General features: G+C 42.7%; 1 protein-coding gene across 2 annotated transcripts in view; it reads left to right on the top strand.

Moving 5' to 3' along the window:
• The first annotated feature begins 1,557 nt into the window (after positions 1–1,557).
• The window catches only part of nlgn4xa (neuroligin 4 X-linked a), a 36,760-nt gene continuing 17,651 nt past the window's right edge, over positions 1,558–20,666 (top strand). Inside the window, exons 1-4 of one of the 2 annotated variants that reach the window (XM_062447180.1) lie at positions 1,558–1,901; positions 5,617–6,322; positions 10,361–10,420; positions 14,824–14,976. In XM_062447180.1, the coding sequence (XP_062303164.1) occupies positions 5,857–6,322; positions 10,361–10,420; positions 14,824–14,976 (679 nt within the window). In that variant the 5' untranslated portion in view covers positions 1,558–1,901; positions 5,617–5,856. The remainder of the gene's footprint in view (positions 1,902–5,616; positions 6,323–10,360; positions 10,421–14,823; positions 14,977–20,666) is intronic. The other variant, XM_062447181.1, reaches the window with a different exon arrangement.

The raw sequence follows: 20,666 nt of genomic DNA, 5'->3' as shown, positions 1-20,666 counted from the left end.
AAAACGTGATCATTTTCAAAAGCATTTCCTTTTATTGACACACACTCTATTCACTTAATAAAGGATGCTTCAATCTCTCAACAGGAATTAGAAATCAAGCAAGTATTTTTAGCAACAAAAAAGCCATTCTCTACTGAAAAGTAAGCTATTAAAGCTTTGATAGTAGATGAATAACCCAGTACAATCTACGCTAAATATAAATTATTTCTACAATGAGACAATTGATAACTCTATCACTTCAGGGTCTAACATAATGCAAAGGATAGATATTTTAATCAATTTCAAACCTGTTATCTTTTCAGTTTCTTAGTGTAAAGTTCATTCAACAGTACCACAGCGTACCTCTGTGTTGGCTTATTGCCATTCACTATAGAATATGTCTCTACTCATAAACCTGCGGGTGACAACATTTATTTGAGCTGAGGTTGGAATACAAGTATTTTATGGTAATTCCTTATGTGACTCTCAGCGTGTGTCTCTGTTATGCAAACATATGCTCCAATCCTGATAGCACTTGAATGGCATTTAAAGTAATGTTTGTTGCCTCTTTTATACGTCTTATGCCTGTACGTTTCTAACATAATTGGTCACAGCTATGGTTCAGTTTGGATATAACTGGGCAGACATTTGAGATTTGGCAAACAATTCATGTTAACGTGTTAATGCAAAATGAATGTTTCTTCATCTAAATGTGTGTATCTATGCAGCCAGACTGCCCTTTCAAAGGGGATGGTGAACCTCAGAGATGAGATGAATACTTGTGACTGTACTTTGTTCACTGTATAAACAGTCACTGTATTAAAGCTAAAGATTTAAGAGAGTGAGCTGCCTACCTTTATCCTCAGTTTGTACAGATCAGCAGGATGACTATTATACTGTACTATTGCAATTGACAAATAAGACTTAACTCGTGTAAACTCATATAACTGAGAGAAACGAGGATCACTGTTTCTCTGTCTCAAGATCTGAATGAAATACAGATGAGATATTTCTCATACCCCCCAAAACAGAATAAAAATTGAATCAAATATAAACAAACCACAACCCCTAAACCCGACAAAAAACGATATATCTAAATCCTTGTTCTGTAGGCCATCTGTGATGGATAGTGGGCAACTACAATTCATTTTGACCCTGACAATCATCTACATGCGTCTTATCATAAAGTGGAATATTCTCTAAACATTGTATTACAGGTGTCAGAAAGCAGGTGTGAAAAGTGTTCCTCACGCTCCTGTCCCATCCAATTCCATGCGAAAACTGGCACACACTGGCAGCTGGTTAAGGGTGATGGAGAGAATGCGGCAATCCATTGGCTGCAGGCTTTGTAAATTTCACTCAGCCTAGTCCAATAGCAAGCTGGAGAGGGAGAGAGAGAGGAGAGAGTGAGTGAGAGGAGAGAGTGAGAGTGAGAGAGAGATAGAGAGAGAGAGAGAGAGAGAGAGAGAGAGAGAGAGAGAGAGAGAGAGAGAGAGAGAGAGAGAGAGAGAGAGAGGAGAGAGAGAGAGAGAGAGAGAGAGAGAGAGAGAGAGAGGGAGAGAGGGAGAGAGAATCTACTGGTGCAAGCAGGGTTTATTCCTAATCTCGTGTTCAGTGCCCGCTCCCTCTTGCTTTCTCCCTATGAAGGCAATTAGATTCAACACAATTTACCGTGCCTCTCCGATTCCTCACTTACCTTGCTGTGTAGTGCTAAAACCTACCATCATTAACAACTGATGAACTGCATCCGTTTTCCAAACACAGGACTTGAGTTTGGCTTCTTTTATCTGGACTGCGCTACATTGGGATTTTCTGTACAGAAGCCTACATGGAGTTTTAATATTTCCGTACGTGTGGTGGTGGTTTACTAGATCAAAGTCGGGACTAAAGGAACGATTCATTGAGTGTACATACAGAAAACGGTGAGTCTTTCTTATTATAATGTTTTTTTATTCTCTCAAACCAAGTAGGTATGGAGCATATGAATCATTTTCCTGCCAGTTAACTGGCGACACTCCCGTTAGATGTCTTGTCCGGACGCGCGCTGCAGACATTTTAGTGAAGCATTAGGCTACAGTTGCAATGGGAATTTGGTAAAGTGCGTTCACAATCTGTTTTCGGCATCTTGTTTATCTATATCCAGTAAATATATAACTTAACATGACAAGCCATTTGGTAGCCTATTGGTCAATGTTTGCGCACTATAAATAACTAGGCTATGTGTTTGTTCACGTAAAGTAGGTGTGCAGTGTTTGAACTCCATCGAAAAGGCAAGCGTTTGAATGGTCGCGAAAAAAAAGACAACGTGAAAATGACATGTCATATCAGTCGCCTAAAGCTAGTGGCTTTACGCATCTTAAATATTTCCACCATACAATGATTCATTGCTGTTGCTGACCGATGAAATGAAATCCCTTAATTGCCACGAAACCATTGTAATTGTCTAACTGAAGCAACAGTCCAGACCAACTTTACGACCAGCAAGGGTAGCCTCGTCTACTGGGTGGACTGTCAAACTTCAAATATCTGTAGCTGAAGCTGCAGACTATATACAATCACTGTAATGTTATCGTACTGAAATATAAAGGCATGTTTGCAAACATACCGATACCTTTCGTGAGGTTTGGGGTACAACGTAGACTGCAGCTTCATCTACGCACTTTGCCAACGAATTCAGCAGCAAGCCACAAGATGGTACTCTATATATCTGAAATGCCTTTTTAGGAAAGTAGACGCACATCGTATGTTGGAATATTTATGAAGTGAAATGATTTAGTGATATAAAATTCAGATTTTGACGCGTAATATGTGATGTTGCAGTTATGGCTATGTCTATGCTTTTTAATGGTACCATGACGCTAGCTTGCAAGGCATCTTTCATCCAAATGTCGGTATTACGCTGTTTCCAAGCATAGTGGCACAGAGTCGTTTTGACATGTTAGGTGATGATTTTATGAATTCTGAAACCGTGTATACGTAGACAACCTCAGAAGATAAATTAAAATTCAGCAGCACGCATCTAATGATAAATAGTTGGCACAACTTTGTCATGATAAACAAAAAATCGCACTACTGCATCCTAGAATATTACAAACATTGTCCTCAGATTGCAAAACAAACATTCGGCTTCACTTTCAATACTCCATATAGCATATTGCATTTATCCCAATTGTGCTGGACATCAGATCCCATACCACATACTTACAAATAGAGCACAAGAATCTTAATTTTAAATTATTTATTTGCTTGGTGTTGGATTGTGAGGCTGATGATAGTAATGTCAATCCATCTGCCGTTTGTGCTGAAAAACATTGAACACACTTGTATAAGGAACAACAAAAGGTTAAATTGCACTGCAAGTGCTGTAGTGAGTAAGAAATCGGGAGAAAGTCATCCATTAATATGTCACACTGTGAACACCGGCCCTGAGGATTAGTTTACAAAAGCCTGTACCTGTTGTGATCTAAAGTTCTTATAATGCTGCTGTGTCTTTTATCTGATTTCTTTTCAAATGTTTCTTTCAATGTCAATCTAAGCCCCACCCCCCCCACCCCCACACACCATTTCAGCAGTCTGCAGTGTCATTCATTGACGTTATCTTTGTGTGAACATTGCCACCTTATAATGAATACTTCTCTACAGGCTGTCAAGGGCCTCTTCCAAGTCTATGGTTGATCTTTCTCGCTCTTGTCTTTATGACTGTCTTGGAAATCCAGTTAAGATAAAGTAAAGTCCTATGTGTAGAAAGCACACACGGTCTGTGGATCATGTGAAGGTCATGCTAAGTTCAGGCTGGTGTTTTCAATGTTCTATCCCACTGTTTGTCTGTAGACTTAAGAGACCGAGGTGTGTTCCACTGACTTTACATAGCAGGAAAGAGCTCCCTCAACCAGATCTTTTATGACAATTAAAATGCAAATGATTTATGCAGCCTTCATTGAAATTCTTAAGCCTTATCTCTTATAATCTTTCCGAGACGGAGAATAGTACCCCACAATCTCTCATCTCCACATCTCTCCGATCCTTGCTCCATGTTACTGGAAAGAAGAACATACAGGATAGAATGCAATGTTTCAATGTGATCTGCCTGGATATATACCACCTCATCACTTTTCACGTATGGGTGCATGTCTATCTGTCGAGTTTACCTGATTGTGTTGTCAAGGCAAGTGCTCTTCTCCCTCCATTTTGAGTACACTCAACCATATCAGCTGCTGTCTATCCATCTCCTATTCATTGAGTTTAGATACAGTGCTTAAGGCTTTTTGTCATAGGCATGCGATTTCATATGAGGCACCCAACACTTTTAGTGTCACGCATGCAACACTTGTCAAGTGAGAAGGTAATTAATTAACATCTCTGATTTGACCAGCCAGGCATGAGATTCCTCCAACCATTCACCGTCCTCCCAAGTCTGACTGCGCGGAATGGCGCAGGCTCCTAGGGAAATTGAATGATCTGTTGCAAGAAAAGGGCCATCTGGTTTGATGCAAGAGCCGGTTCCTAAAAGTTCAATCTTATATATTAAATAATGCATCATCAATCTATTATATATCCTTTATAATTGCTGTTGTAATGCCCTTCTTGTAGAATAGACTTACATTAACTATCAGGTAGCCATCATACTTTACCTCACTAACCTCATACTCTGTTTCATATTTCGTATTTACTAGCCATTTATTGATACTGCTTCTTGATCATTTGCAATTGTTTTGTAAAAGCAAAAAACATTTGTTAATGCTTTTCTAGTAACGACTTTGTTTGTACAGGATGGTACCGTAGCATTGGGCAAAGTCAGATTGACTCAAAATTGTCAAATGAGGTAAATGTTTCTGACGGTAAAATTGGGACAGTTGTACTGAAGAGTGTCATTGAATCTTAGAACACTTCAGAACCGTAATGCCAACTTACAAACACATTCACACACATGCTCACACACGTTCACACATTACCACGCATGCACACACTTTTCAATTTTGTTTGGTTACAGTGTGCTGGCTTTGTCCTGTTAGACCACTGTTAAGGTGAATTTTATAGAGGGCACATTGGTTCTATTGGAGATCCTTTCAATCAGGCTCTGTTCCATAGAGCATCACTGTTGCTTCACACTTTACCCTTCAGTTACCCTCTCAGATCATCACTGAACTCTGAACACTATCGAGTGCCATCTCTCTCTGCCAAAAGGAGAGTTACAGTAGATACACCATGTTGAAAATTGTTAACATGATCCTAATTAGATGTGCCTACTTGACATCTAAATTTCAAATACTCAATTATAAATTATGCATAAACAAACATTTGCACAATTGTGGTGTTTGTGTGTGCAAACCCTTTTGTCTTTGGGTATGTTATGATATGGTTATTATGGTTATGGTAGGGTATGTTAGACAAGTTAAATGGTGCTGTCTGCTCCCTAAAGTTTGTAATATGCGTGTTAGTGAAATCCTTTGATTTTCACATGAACAAACACAAACATTGGGTGCTATTTCTGGTGAAGTACACACAATTTCTTGCACCTTTTGTGAATTAGGACTTCAATTTTAATCGGTGCCCAGAAACAGACTAAATACGGATTCAAACTTGATAGTTTACAGGGGATTAACTGATGTTTACTCTGTGTTTTTGTCTTTCCTGCAGGATATCCAATCAAGTAGGACCAGCTCTGTGTCAGAGGTTGGTGGGAACAACAAAGATCAACCACAATTCCCACTTATTCTCTTAGGATGGGGGGCACTGAGAAAGCTGCTCTAATTGGCTGGGGCCCTGTCTGTCATCTGTACGTGGCGGCTTGAGGAGGAGGAGGGGTTCATCTGGGCTGCAGGGTCGGGGGAGAGGATCATAACCGCAACATCCTGCGTGGCCGACCGCAGCAGGAGCATGTCTAGGCCAGGAGCTGCCTCATGGATGTCTTCCGCCTTGGCCTACGGGATGGCCAGGGTCAAGCCTCTGCTCTTCTGGGTTGGTCTTGCGTCTGTGTGGCTGGCCGTGGCTCAGGCCCAGCAACACCCTGTTGTCATCACGAATTACGGGAAGCTGCGGGGTTTAAAGCAATCTCTACCCAATGACATCCTTGGGCCCGTGGAGCAGTACCTGGGAATCCCCTATGCCTTAGCTCCCACAGGGGAGAGACGCTTCCAGCCTCCCGAGCCGCCCACGTCCTGGCCCGGAATCAGGAATGCTACCCAATTTGCTCCTGTCTGTCCTCAGTTCCTGGAGGACCGGTCTTTACTCAATGATATGCTGCCTGTGTGGTTCACCGCCAACTTGGATACAGTGGTAAACTACGTGCAGGACCAAAACGAAGACTGCCTTTACCTAAACATCTATGTCCCCACTGAGGATGGTATGTCACCCTTTGTTAACCATGGCTTTTACCTGATCAGTGCATTTGTTTTTTTTCCGCATGATTTGCAGGCCTGTTCTCAAGCACTCAGGCTTGGTCTCGGTGTATCACTTTGTCAAGGCGAGTTACAGTACAGCTGCTCAAAGAGCATAACTTCTAAAGGCCACCTAGATTTATGACTGAAGGTCAGAGTTTGAAGTAAATGTGGACTATCAGGTACACTATAGTAAAAATATGGTATTTTCTGTTTCTTTGTGCGAGAGGCTTTTGATAGTGTTCTCCAGAGTGGTTAGGCTTTCTCCCTGTGCATTTGCTGCACTGCAAAGGTGCCATTTGAGTGAACACCCATGACTTTATTTGACTTGACACATACAGGACCACAAATGAACTGCACTTATCAGCCTTGGCCTACTATCAGAGAATGATAACGAAAAAGGAAACAATTGGTAAAGTGGGTTGGTCTGCCCTAAGGCGCTGTTTTAGGAGTAACAACACACTCTTTGAGGGTTCACCTGTGCTTCTGACAGAAGTTGAACTCTCTCTTTGCTAAAATAAGTCTTTTGAGAACATGTTTGGTTTAAGAACACTGAAGGGAGTTTATCTGAAAATCTCAGAATGCTCAGATACGTGTTATTCTACCAAATTTAGAGATCTCCTCAGGGCAAATATTTATCATGGAGGACAATGGATTTGCTTTATTTTTCTTTTCTTTTGAATTCACAGTTGCAGCTGAATTCAAAGTGGATGATGGGACCTCTAACAGTTAATAGTTTTTCTATTTACAATTGTAGTTTATCTGTCATTTTATGTTTAGGTAAATAATCATACAAAAGACACAGCAGGCTACTGTAGTCCTTAAAACCAAAATAGCAATTTTCTTCCCCTCCTTTTTCAAACGAGGAAAATAAGCAAAGAAAAGCTTATTTCTTTGAAAACAACAATATGTTAAGGACAATAGTGAATAGGCAAGTCAAGTTCAATCCATTCTTCGTGCTTATCCATGGAAACTAGTCTCAGATTCCACATTTACATAAGTTACGTATAAGAACATTTTAATTGTATTTATATGTTTTACTTCAAGCTATGACATGGTTTGGTCAATAGGCCTCCCTCTTTCTCTTTCTCCCTCTGTCTCAGTATATCTATCTGTCTCACTTCCCCCTCTCTCTATCTCTCTCTCTCTCTCTCTCTCTCTCTCTCTCTCTCTCTCTCTCTCTCTCTCTATCTCTCTCTCTCTATCTCTCTCTCTCTATCTCTCTCTCTCTATCTCTCTCTCTCTTTCTCTCTGACACTCTTTTTCTTTTTGCCATTCTGCCCATCATCCTTACATGCCCTCAGAATTGGTCTTTTCAAATCCAGTGTAATGTGGAAATATCCGGCAAGCAGAGGATCAGAGAGGGATTTATAGTTTTGCTCCTCAAGTGGGGTGACAGATTAGGAGAGTGCTTTCATTGTAGTCTGATTTAAGCAGAAAAGAAAATCTACTACCCCGATACAGTCCTAATATGAAGTTCAGTTGTACCCCTTTAGGATTGTGGTCATGAATGCCAGGGCTGAGGTGGCTTGTGCGTAGGGTGTTAGATGTTGCTATTGTGTGTTGTTTGAGCCTCTTCGTCTTTAGGTGTGTCTGTGAACACAAGGCTGCAGTGTGTATGTGTGCATGTATGTGTGTATGTGTGCATGTGCGTATGAGTGCGTGAATATGTGAATATTACTGCTGTTGCCAGAACCAGAGCTGGTTTTATCTGTCTCTGCAATCCTGCTGACTGTGAAGAAAGGTGGTAACCAGCTTCACTGTGAAGTCATCTGAGTGAATAGGTAGCATCCTGGGGCTGTCTAGTTGAGATGACAATACTTCTCTGGCCCAGTCTCTATTTCTAATCATTCATATTTTCCACATGTATTCTCTCAACTATTAGAACAAAATACAAAACAGCACTACCTTTAAATCCCTCATCATCCCCAACTACAGATAATAACCCCTTTATATTTCTGCACAAAGTGCAATTCATTGGATCATTTGACAAGCACTTGGCTGTTACATGTTTATAATAATAATGATCTACAAGGGGATTGCTGGTATTGATAGCTGTCCTCACTTGTCATGTGACTTGAGAACTGTATGTTGGTACCCTATTTGTAAGATGTAAACCAACTAAGCTGAAAAACTCCTAAATCCATGACTTTTCTATTAAAAACTTTTACGAACAGAAAAAAAAAAAATTGGTTCAGTGCCTGTGTGACAGTTGTTTATTTTCACCTTTCCCAAGTAGCATCTTGAGGAATAATTGCAGTGCTTGTGTAAGACCTGTATTCTTTGGACATCACTTTCAGTGTAAGTGAACTGCCAATGGCATCTCAAAAGTGCCGGAGCGATAAGTTGCCAGTCCTTTTCTGAAAAGTCTGTGTTTTTGACAGCCAGTCATATGCATGGAGAGGCAAGGAGAAATGTCTCAGGGCCAGGTCAAGAGACGCTACATGAACGTGTCAACGCGGACCTTGGTTAGACCGCTGGCTCTCAGTTTCCCCTCTGCTTTTCAAAGGCAATAGTAACTCCAGTCAAACAGTGACACCAGAGTCTTTCATCTTGTCAGATCCAGAGTTCGGCATCAGTCTGATGGTATTGCAGTCAGCCGTGTTATAGAGGATGAGAGAAAGAGAGAGAGAGACAGAGAGAGAGAGAGAGAGAGAGAGAGAGAGAGAGAGAGAGAGAGAGAGAGAGAGAGATAAAGCACACAATATGAATCAACAGTAGAGCTAGTTCCAGACTACTACTTCCAGTACAGTGTGCGTAACTGCCTGTTGTTTCAGTGGATTTGAGAGTAGCCTTGAGGTTAACAGGGCCAGTTAAAGCCCTGTATTATGTAGGTGAATTCTTCATTTTAACTGTCAGGATGTTGGTTGTGTTGTTCCCATCTAAAAGGTTACTGTGTATTGCCTATGTGTGTGTTTGAGTGTGTTTGAGTGTCTATTTGTGTGTCGGACAGATGTAGGACTTTATGCCTTGGTGCGTTAAACTGACACACCACTTTCCTTTGTTTGTACAGCTTGGGGTCCCTCACTGTTGAGCAGGCCATAATTGTGTGTCCATTCAACCCCTGCCTTCTAAACTATGTGTGCCAAGGAATATTCCCAATGATGTACTGTACCAGCCAGCTTGTGGACTAGCATCAGAGATATACCAGACAAGCACAATGGCAACATACATTTACATTTGCTTCATTGAAAGGGAAAACAATAGCCTGTGTGATAGAATGCATATTGGATATCACAGTGGCTGGGAAATTCTTGCTTAAACAGTCTTGTTCTGCAGACTTTTCATCCAACACTTGCAGTGTTACTGATGATAATGATTGTCCTGGGGCATAAGGGTCAACTTTCTTGATTCATTAAATCTGATTATGAGATAGGTGGGCTTTGACTAGCAACAACTGGGTTTTTGTCAGACCAGCAGAAGGCTAATCATGTAAAAGAATGAGCTCGTAATGATAATACTATTGCGAGACCCCAATCAAATGACATTGAGAGAAGCCCTGGCTTAAGCCTTTACATCATGAGGATAATCTTTTCATCTGGTACAAAGGCCACTTTCTGTTTAAGTGGGAAGTGAAATATACCATTTTAGATACTTCATATATTCAGATATGCCTGGTTGTTCCATGTGTTCTCTCTGCATGTAAACTATTGATTGTTCTATTGTTGATAGCCACCCGTTTGGCTGAGTCAATGTCCTCTCATGATGTGAAATACTGGTGTGTGTGACAATGACCAGGATCCATATCCCTTAGTAAAGTATTGTTCCATCCATTACTATATATGGCTGTGTTTATGGAGGTGCTCATGGGTTGTGGCTAGAAAAAGACATTTTATCACACCAAGTATTGGTGAGACTACTCACTTACTAGAATATTTTTTCCCCCCTCTCCAACACAACCCCAAGTTTTTAATGCATTTTTTATCATTTTCGATCACAGTTACTGTTTTTTGAAATCTGTTTCCCCTTATCCCCCTCTACTTTTCTCCTGTTGTCAACCGTAGGAGCCAACTCAAACCGTCAACGTGCAGATTTCCACAATAATGACGGTGGAGAAGAAGAAGGTATTTTTCTGTCTTTTTTTCCTTTTTGACAAAAGAAAAGCCTGATTCTCGTGCATGACAAAAGACAACTCGCAATGATTTCTTTTTTGTTCCACTCCCTCTTTTTTATACCCCTTGAAGTGCAGACCAATGCATACCTTGGGCTCTTCATTTTTGATCAACCTCTTTCCTCTTTGGAGACCTAGATGATTTGGAGTGATTCAGAGGGACTTATCCCATGTGAAAGGGCACCTCTAAATGGGAACGAGGCACACCACCTCCTAGAAACCTCCCTCCACCCCTCACCTGCAAACTGAACGATGTTCAAATGGAACTCTGCATGTCTCCCCTCTCGCCTCCTCAGAGAAACTATTAAACAGTCATGTTTCCCCTTTGTTTCTGTCATCGCTCGGTGAAGCATGAACACTAACCCATGTTGTTTTGACAGTGGAAATGTGTTCATGTAACTCTGTCAAAATCTCTTTGTCACGTTTTTGCTATATTAACAGCTTGTTCTTGTGCATGGTATTAACCAAATAGCAAAATTACTTTAAAGAGTAACTATCGAGGCCGGGGCACAGAGAGTAGAAAAAAGGCCCAGAGAAAAGTGTGAGGGCATCATCATTTTGTCTTGTGGGGATTAGAACCAAGGTCCAGAACAAGCAGTGACATTTTTGGATCGCACTACAAAGAATAGAAGTCTTTTATTAAAATGTGCAGACATTTCATCCCCTTGTAACCCATTGGGCTTCATCCAGGTATTTTCCTCCATGATGTTGTACAAATCCAGATTGCCTTCCTCTGGCCCTGTGTTATTGAAGGGGTATGCAAATTATTTCACAAATAATACTGGATACACTGTATACCTATTTGATTGTTCTTCCTTCTTTCAGGAACTGAAACACCTTATTTTCAACCATGTAACAGGATGTGTGAATCTAACAACTTCCTAGTTTAAAATACATTTTTGGGTCTGTATTTCTCTCATTTTCACCTTGTATGTGTCATCAGTCTATCATTAGCTCTAGAAGGAACACTACGGTACCTCCTCTCTACGCATACACTTCCATGTGTTCACACACTTCTGAGACTCACGATACTGTAGGCGCTCTGACGGGGGGGATAAACCCTCTTCTTTAAGCACTGTTGATTTCCCCGTGCCAGACCCTGCTGTGGTCTACGCCAGTGTGCATGGAGGATCGATACACACTGACTGTTTGAACATCTGCAGTGTGGATGAATGCCTCCCCCCCCCCCTCCAAGGATCTACCTGTGCCACAGAGTGTGTGTGCTGCAGGCCGAACCTTCCCTCAGCACTGCGGAGGTCTCCTCCAAATCCTGCTCACTCCGTGCTTGGAGAAATAAAACGGCACACTCTCGGAAAACACCCTTTCTTTTGAAAGTTTTTAAAGGAAATCTATTGAAACCCCTTGTGTGCCCTTAGGAAACACGTTGAGAAAGTTGTAAAATATGTGAAAAATAGTTTTCCCAATTTAATTATATCTTTGGAATGAGAGCCAGGGCATTATTTGAAATGCTCGTTTAGATTTATTCTAATTAATTCTCTCTCTTCTTGAAATTGACAGCATGGATAAGCATGTTATAGTGTGTGCAGCAGAACCGTGTACAGTACAGTAGAAATGCTAATGAATATTTTTGACGTTAAGCTCAGCAACACGGTCTCTTTCTCCAGTTGCTGTGTTTCCATCTGACAGGTCCCCTGCTTGGCCCAGAGCCACACAGAGACCTGAGAGTCCCTGCCGGTGGCTGTGGCCATTGTGTCACAGCATTCTATTGAACAGGAAGGGTGACGAGTTCCATCCTGTCTGGGGATGGGTGGTGGGGGGAGAGGGGAGGGGGGCCCACTCTGCCCGGTATGGTCATTAACTGTCATCTCCATCCCTCCCACTAACACTTGAAAATGCTGAAACCAATGGAAAATTCACATGACCCCCCCTCTCCCCCTTTCTGCTTCCCCTTCTCACTCCATATAAAGATGAGTAATGTGTGCACCGCTGCTTGGTCCACGAAGGAATACATTATCCCCCAGGCTCGGCATGGCAGTGATGAATGTCCGTGCTGTGCTCATTGCAGAGTCACCCAGGCAGCCCCAGTCACAACCCCAGACATATTTCTAGTCCATGCCCCAGCCCTAGTACCAGACCTATCCCCAGCTCCAGACCCAGACCTAGATCTAGACAGACCCATTCCCTTTCCTAGTGTTAGATCCAGCCCTAGCCCTACCTCTAGACCCAGATCTAGCTCATAGACTTATCCTTAGCCCTGGACCCTGAACAGAGACACAAAGTGAGGCAAAAGGAGAGGAACTATTTTATTTCTCTGGTTTTAAGTGCTCAGCAGTGACAGGACTTGGAACACACTGCCCTGAGATGAACCTCAGCTCCAGGAAGATGAAACATTCTTCTAGATCTGCAGAATCTTTTCGCTCATCAAAGTGCCCCTAACTGCCCCCCCACCGTCCCCCTCCCCCCAGCCCCCTCCTCCCACGTCACCACAGCACTACACCAAAAGAGATGGAGAATGACAGTCAATTTGCCTCTGGGTCTGATATGGTGCCTGCCCAACTCCCAGCCTGCAAAGAGCCTCAGATGCAAATCTGTTAGAAAAGCAGACAACTTTATAGCACTTGGCCCATTTTTATGTGCATGGAATTTTCCTCTCAGTTCAGCTGCTCCTAATTACGAGTTGAAGTACGAACCATTGCACGGTGAGAGCACTCGTTCAATTCGTTCAGCATGAGCTGGTTACCCCCACTCCCCCTTCATCTGTGGAAGAACCTAGTATTTGTGAAGAGTGAACTGCCAGTCACAGGAACAGTGCTAGTGATGAGGGTCATGATGCCTGCCCCTGCCTCACACAGCCTGAGCTCTCACAGGAGAGGGCGCGGTGCCGGTGAGAATGAGAAGTCGTGAAATAGATGCATTCGCATTAGCGATCTCTGGGCTTCCACTCAGAGCACAGCAGAGATTAATAACCTGCCGCCATGGGTTGTTTTGCGCTCCCTGTTTTGGGGGGGTTTCCTTGGTGGAAGAGGAGAGTCAAACACACACACAGCCCAGTTTTGACGCAGCCAGCGTCTGCCAGCCCATCAGGAACCAGACAGACATTGGCTGCCACTGCCCCCTCCCCCCGCCCCCGCCGCAGGCATAGGCAGGTGCAACAGAAACCAATAATCAGAGGGTACAGCGCGGCTGTCGGTTAAATACGAGCCACATGCATCAGAGCGCTGTGGAAGGCCAGAGACGGGTCCACGCGTCGACGTGCTGCTGCTACAGCGTGGACAGGCATTACGTATGCAGAGGGCCTCTCCACACGTGCTGCCGTGCAGCCTCCTCTCACACGGCTGTCAGCGCTGGCCGGCTCTCCAGCTCTGCGGACCGTGCTCCCCTCGGCCGATGCTCTGTGACATTTGAAAGGCTTCCAGGAAGTCATGTTGATTTGGATGTGGATCACGGGGCTGGTTCAGCTGTTCAGACTGGGCAGTCTGTAGGTACAGTTTTCTGGTCGACTCATTGCACCAGCGTGTGTATCACCTTTTGGCATTTTGTTTTCTTTTGACTTTGAAGAAGAAAAAAGAATGCATCTGCCCATTTCATTGGTTAGTGGCCTCCTTGTTTTCATATCTCCAGGTCAAATACAAGTGCTGAGCTTTGGAGTTCTAGACTCAAAGGACTCCAACTTAAAGTCAATAAAGACAATACCTTAATGAGGCTGGCTCTGCTGTAGGCTGATGTATTGTACCAGTCGGTTTGTTGCGGAAGGTTATCTCCCATCTTCTTGCATGCACAAGCAACCCCCCCACCCTCTCACTCTTCCCTCCAACCCCCTCCTCCCTAATTTATAATCACCACCTACATGTGTACTAATCACCAGGCTTAATCACTGGAGAGCCACGAAAAAAAGGGTTGTTCATCCTGCCTAATTGGAGCACTCTGCGTGTGTTATTGTGATTTGACGAAAAATGCGAATGTGAAACAGACACCGAGACAGAAGTAAGGGACCGAGCTGGGATTCTGTCCAAGGGAATGTTTATGGTAACAATGTGACACTTTCTTCTTCTCCATGAACTCCACATAATTACTAATTTGACGCATGAATTCCTCACTTTCCTTTTGCATTTTCGGATCGTATGAAACTTGTATGACCATACAGTGTGTATGGCTATGCAAAGCGTTAACATTGATTTCATACAAATTATGAACACATTGATTTCCTGTAAGGTGAAACGACGTGAGAAGGTTAATCTGATTTACTTGTGTTCAGACATTGATCACTGTATTACATTTGACTGATTATGAAAATGTCAAGAGTCTTCTATGGAAGGGAATTGGCTCCTTCTTCTATTCTTGTCAGACTGCTGCTGGTAGCTAGGTAGGAACTAATGTTTGTACTTTCTCTTGTAGACATCCATGACGAGAATGGACTGAAACCAGTCATGGTCTACATCCACGGCGGGTCCTACATGGAGGGGACAGGGAACATGATAGACGGCAGCATCCTGGCCAGCTACGGCAATGTCATTGTCATCACCATCAACTACAGACTCGGGGTGCTAGGTATGTACGTCTTCATATCTCTTACCCACCAACCGTACGTTTTGGTTTGGTGGAATCTTGATTCCAAAGGTCCACTTTGTTTTAGTGCTGTGCCAGAGCTCCATCCTGCAGGTGTGGGATGTGCTTGTAACTCTTCACCTAAGGGTTTACACATTTAAATTAATTTAGGTGCAAATTGTCTGCCGCACTTTGTATTTGGTGGATAGTTATTCTTGGAAACAAGGTTTATAAATGCAATTCAGGGTTCTTCAACTGATATTGCACAGCTGGAGATTTAGCTATGTATATTGAATTAGAAATATTGAGTTGACAATCTTGGGTCCCACTGAAGACTATGCTTCGGCAGGGGGTTCACAGACAAAATTAGAATCTCTGTTATGATGACTGAGGATTATATGAGATATGAGTATCGATCATCTGGAAACAAACAACAATATTCTACAGATGGATCATGAGTCAGAAGAAATTTGGAACTGTCTGCAATGTGGACTTTCCCAGTGTTAGCTAAGGAACTATTTGCGAGCAAAATTGGCCTCTGAAATATATATTTGGTAGTAAAAATATATATTTTTTAGTAACGTTTTTAAGGAAACTGTGCTGTATAGTTAAAGCAGTATAATTTACCTTAGAATATAATGGAGTTCCTTATTGAATTATCTGTATCTATACATTTATCTCAGAGACCACACCCAAAATACAATGAAGACATGACCAGAATATGAATGCAAGGAATACAGGACATTTGATGAATAGAAATAGGAAATGGGACTGACATATGCAAAAACACAGACTTGTTTAGTTAGTAAAAAGATTTATACAGATATCACAGAGCTCATTTGGGTCTTTAAATCTTGTACTCAAATTAGACACATTTACTGTCTTTTAATAAACAGTTTTCCAGAGATATGTTAGAAGGTAATAGGAGTAGGAACAACTGAGAATTTGAGTCATATGGGGTGTTCACAGTTCAATTTGTCAGCAGCCTGGTCCAGTCTAAAACCACGGGACGTTCTGCACAGCCAATAAGATAGTCCAAGAGTTCATATTCACACTCTACCACTTGGCTCCGCTCTGCTTACCATTTGTTATACGGCTGAGCTGTCTGCACACCCTCTTTTACTATATTTAGATACATTAGAGCCAGGGGGAAAAGGTGTTCGGAAAAAGTGTGCAATGCAGAGACAGGAAGGAAGAAGAGAAGACAAAAAAAAGAAGAAAGATAGAGAGAATGGAAGGCCTCGTTAAGTGTGCAGCACTCAGCTTCTCTGACAATGTTCATCTGGGAGGGAGAATCCAGGGGAGAATGATGATCTGTTTGGCTGTGCTGACATGGGGGGGGGGGGGGGGGGGGGCACCTTCCTCCCAGATTGGGGGCTCCACATTCAGCCACAACACACATCTAGGCCCAGGCCAGGCCTCTCCCCGGATAAAGAGCAAGGTGTTAATGGTCGTCAGACACTCAGTCCTTTCCTTTATCTGTTTGCCCCACCATATCTGCAGGATGGGCTCCTGTCACATACTTACAGGACATAATTCACAGACACTGCAGTAGTTCTTATTGAAGTCATGGTCAGATTAGATCTCATACAAAGCCTGTTGTGAATGCATTGATTTGTTGTCACGATTATTGAACCATTCTTCTTGTCTCTGGACCCATGACTCCACTGGGTTAGTAAGATAATCAAGTCATAAAGCAGACGAGACTTACTGAGCTAGTAGGCCTGCTAGTAGGCCTATCGCGGCTCTTAATCCCTTCATGTGGTAAATCAGAGGCCATTGGGAAATGCATGGAATCCGTTGGACTGTGACTGAGTCCGGAGCGGTGGGTCATCTGTGACCTCCTCCTGCGCAGCGGACGGATGGACAGAGCGGAGCGCTCGTCCGGCCTGTGCTTTCGTCTGGGTGGCGGACGTCACATGGGCCCGAGTGACAGGCTCGGGGAGCTTCATTACTCTGAGCTGGGATGTGTCAGGGGCACATGGTGCTCTCCATCTTCTCTCCTCAGCCCATTATGGCTGGACGTGAGGGGCCTGCTGATGGGCGCCTGATACAGACACATGTGTCTTCCTTCATTTGATCCCCCCCCCCCCCGGCTCTCCTGTGCCCAGACGACTCAGGGCCTGTGTGCCGCCGGGCTTTGCTAATGAAGGGGGTGGAGGCTTCTGATTGGTGTTAGAGTGGTGTCTGTATACAGTGTGAACATTTGTACCATCTGAAAATACTTAGTCAGTTGGTTCCTCATCCTGTTGAGTGTAAGGAAGGTAATTTGCAGTTCTTTGGATTGCTCACACTTCGATTATGGCACTATAAACAAAATTTGTTGTGAGAAACACTTAATGTCCCCCAAAAAACTAAAATGTTGGAAAAATACAGCCATATCATTGTTGTTATGTCTTCAAAATCCAATTTCAAAGATTTATTTTAGTGGAATGAAGCACTGGTTGAATTGAATGCAACTGTTTGTAGCAAAATACAGGCTGTAACATTGCAGGCTGTAAAAACCTGTACTCCTCTTACACCACAATGTTTGTGTGATTCTAGTGCATGCAGCTGCTTCTGTATCAGTGCTTCTATTTCCACCATGACGGTAGGGGCCCTAGGATGGGCATTGACGGGGGCCCAACAGGGCCCTTTGCATGACTTCCCACCAACTGGCCAAGGACGGCAAGTACTGGGAGGAGGTCGTAGCTGCCCGTCAAATCCCCCTCTTTTGTGATGGAAACATGCAGACAGCCTCATATATTAGAGAGAGAGAGAGAGAGAGAGAGAGAGAGAGAGAGAGAGAGAGAGAGAGAGAGAGAGAGAGAGAGAGAGAGAGAGAGAGAGAGTTGCAAGCTTTAGGCTGTTCTGTACTGATGAAGGTCTTAGTTTAGGACGCTCACAGGAGACGTCACTCACCAGACTTGTCACTGTTTCAGAGGACATTATGCAACCCAGTGATATTGTGTTGTGATATTAACATTCTCTCAGATGCATCGTCCACAGTGTTTTGAAGTTGAATCAATATCAGAGAGAGAGCATTATTGCAAAAGTATTTTCCATATTGACTTCTAACATTTTAAGGGCGTACTGTGAGAGAGAGAGAAAGAGAGAGAGAGTCTATGGTGTGGGAAGCTGGACATGACAGTTGCAATAAACAGTGTAGCCATGAGTCACTGTAAAGAAGGCGAGGCGATGGCTTTTGACGTGACACAGAACGCAGGGGCAGCACACTGATCCTGTGTTGCACAGTCAGCCCCCCCCATTAAAGAAGCGAGGAGAGTAAACAAACTTGCATGCACTTCCTGTTGGCCTGCACACGCCAGGGGCAGGAAAGGAGGGTGAAAGGAGTCATCTGTCACTTTGGCAAAAACACTCATTAGCATGACAAATGCTGCTTTGTATGAGCTTTTGACAATGTGTGCCTGTCTCATGTCTGTACGAATGAAGAACTTTCACTCAGCCAACACGTCACTCCTGGGAGATTCGGCACTGAGGTAGCATTTAATCTAGCAAACATTGCTGGCTTAGATCATGATATTTTTTGAAATGATGAATACTGTTAAGGAGCTAATATTTGCTATTGCGTTTCCTATTTTACTTGAATATTGTATTCAAGTCAATTCAACGTAATACTGCCAAGATTCTGGCTTCTTTGTTACCAAAATAGAATGCGATGACTTAAAGACATTTGTTTGCAACGTATGGTGTTTTTAGGATCATTTAGATTGATTGAAAATGTGTGTGTGTACTGGTTGCTTAAAAGACTAGTAACAGAGCTAGCAAAGGTTTATTAGCTGGATATGCAGTTTTCAAATCTATATGGATCACAGTGGTCCTATTATTCTGAATATTCAAAGTTCCATTTGTTTAGAAGACCTTTGAGGAGGGTATGCTTGAACTTTTCACATTCTGCGTTTTACAGCAAAATGTCGAAAGCAGGCAGGTCCTCTTTTAAAGGTCATTGTTGTCAAACCTTGATAGTCATATCAATAAATTATTTCAATTGATTTGTAAAGTTCATGTTTGAATAAAAACTGTTCACTTTCTCGCGTATCTTGTTTAAAAGACCATTGTTTGCCTTTAAGTATTAGATTTCTATCACAGGTATGAACTCAAATGCCTGTTCATTTTTTCCTCTGCTCTAAATGCTTCGTTTTCTGAAGCAAAGCTACAGGATGCAACAGATGCACTGGGGAGATTTGAGAAGCTCTTCTAAAGGCCCAGATGGATTTTCTATCTTGGAGACGAAGGGAAGGCAGTGTATGGAGGAACATGCGCATGGGGAGAACAGAGCGATGCTAATAACATCAGATAACACGGAAAAACAATGGGTGGAGTTTCAAATGGATTCGGTCAGACTTAATGTTCTCAGCAGCATTTTAAATCACTGCTCCAAATGACAGCTTATGGTTGCATGGCCGCAGCCCTCATTGTTCTCCCTCGCTCTCTCTTTGTCTCACCCTTTTCTCCCTAATGCATTGTTTATATCAGTTTGTTTGGAGTAAGTGGTCCGGTACATCGAGGACAGTAAACATAATTGTACGCTGCATCGAATTTCAAAATTACAATCGCTTGAGAAGGCTGCTCATCTCGCTCGGTATAAAAAAGCGCAGGCAGCCTGGTGGATAATGGGACAGGAAGGACAGTGGCAGAGTAAATAAGTCCATAATGAGACACACTCCAAAATGGCTGTTTTGGAGATGGTTAAATGGTTAGGGGTAGTCAACTGGAATAGCTTTTAATCTCTGACAGCTTTACACACGGGACTTGATTTGAGGCTGTGAAAACGGTGACCAGTGAGCCAACCCTCCGTGAACCATTATGGAAACACACAAGAGATCGTCACGGTCCATTTTCAGATTCATGACCCCACGTTTTGAAGTTCATTGGCCATCATTGTTGGAAGGAATGGTAAATCAACGTGATCCATGAAGTTGTGCATGTGTGCGTTTGGTGTTTGTTTAAAAGGACAAATATCTGATAACAAACAGCATTTGTGCTATGTATAAATGCATATTACAGGGGACATGTCACACGGAATAAACATAAAATGATGTACAGTGCAGTATTGAACATGTGGTATGTATGCAAAGATTATGTTAAATCAAGCCAGCTGACACTTCTTTAATTCAGTCTTATACAGGGCATACATGGAGCAAATATGGAGATTACACAAGGACACAGACGGTCTAAATCAAAACCACAACAAAGCAACAAAATACCTATGACGCAGCTTTGCTGATGGCCCCAACTGATTCAATACTAGGAATGCTCGTCTGATCAGAGCGATTCTATATCTGCCCACAGATTGACATTGCAGTGGTATGGTCGATACAGTGTTTAAATGTGTGTTTGAGCTTTGGTCAAAAATACGTTTTTTTCGGATCCAGACAGTCATTTAGTATCTCTACAGAGATGTTTTCATTATGCAGGGCACTGCAAACGGGCCGTGAATGACTTCAGCAGAGGAGTGAGACAAAGCTGGGTTTTTTATATTATCGTACCACAGAGCCATGTAAATGTGTGTCTCTGCTGTGCCAGGGTTGATGCAGTATCTCTGCACTGCTGTCGTTTTATGACACTGCAAGCTGTTTAAAGGGAAAAATAAAGTAAATTGAATATAAAACATCTGAACTTGACCTTCACGTGTGTCCAGTTCAGTTTTCAAAGGTTACTGGAGCCCCTAAGCACTAGGTTTTAGCAGTTAA

Source organism: Osmerus eperlanus, chromosome 21, assembly GCF_963692335.1.
Source record: "Osmerus eperlanus chromosome 21, fOsmEpe2.1, whole genome shotgun sequence".
Classification (NCBI taxonomy): Eukaryota; Metazoa; Chordata; class Actinopteri; order Osmeriformes; family Osmeridae; genus Osmerus; species Osmerus eperlanus.
This window is presented reverse-complemented; position numbering and strand designations above follow the sequence as displayed.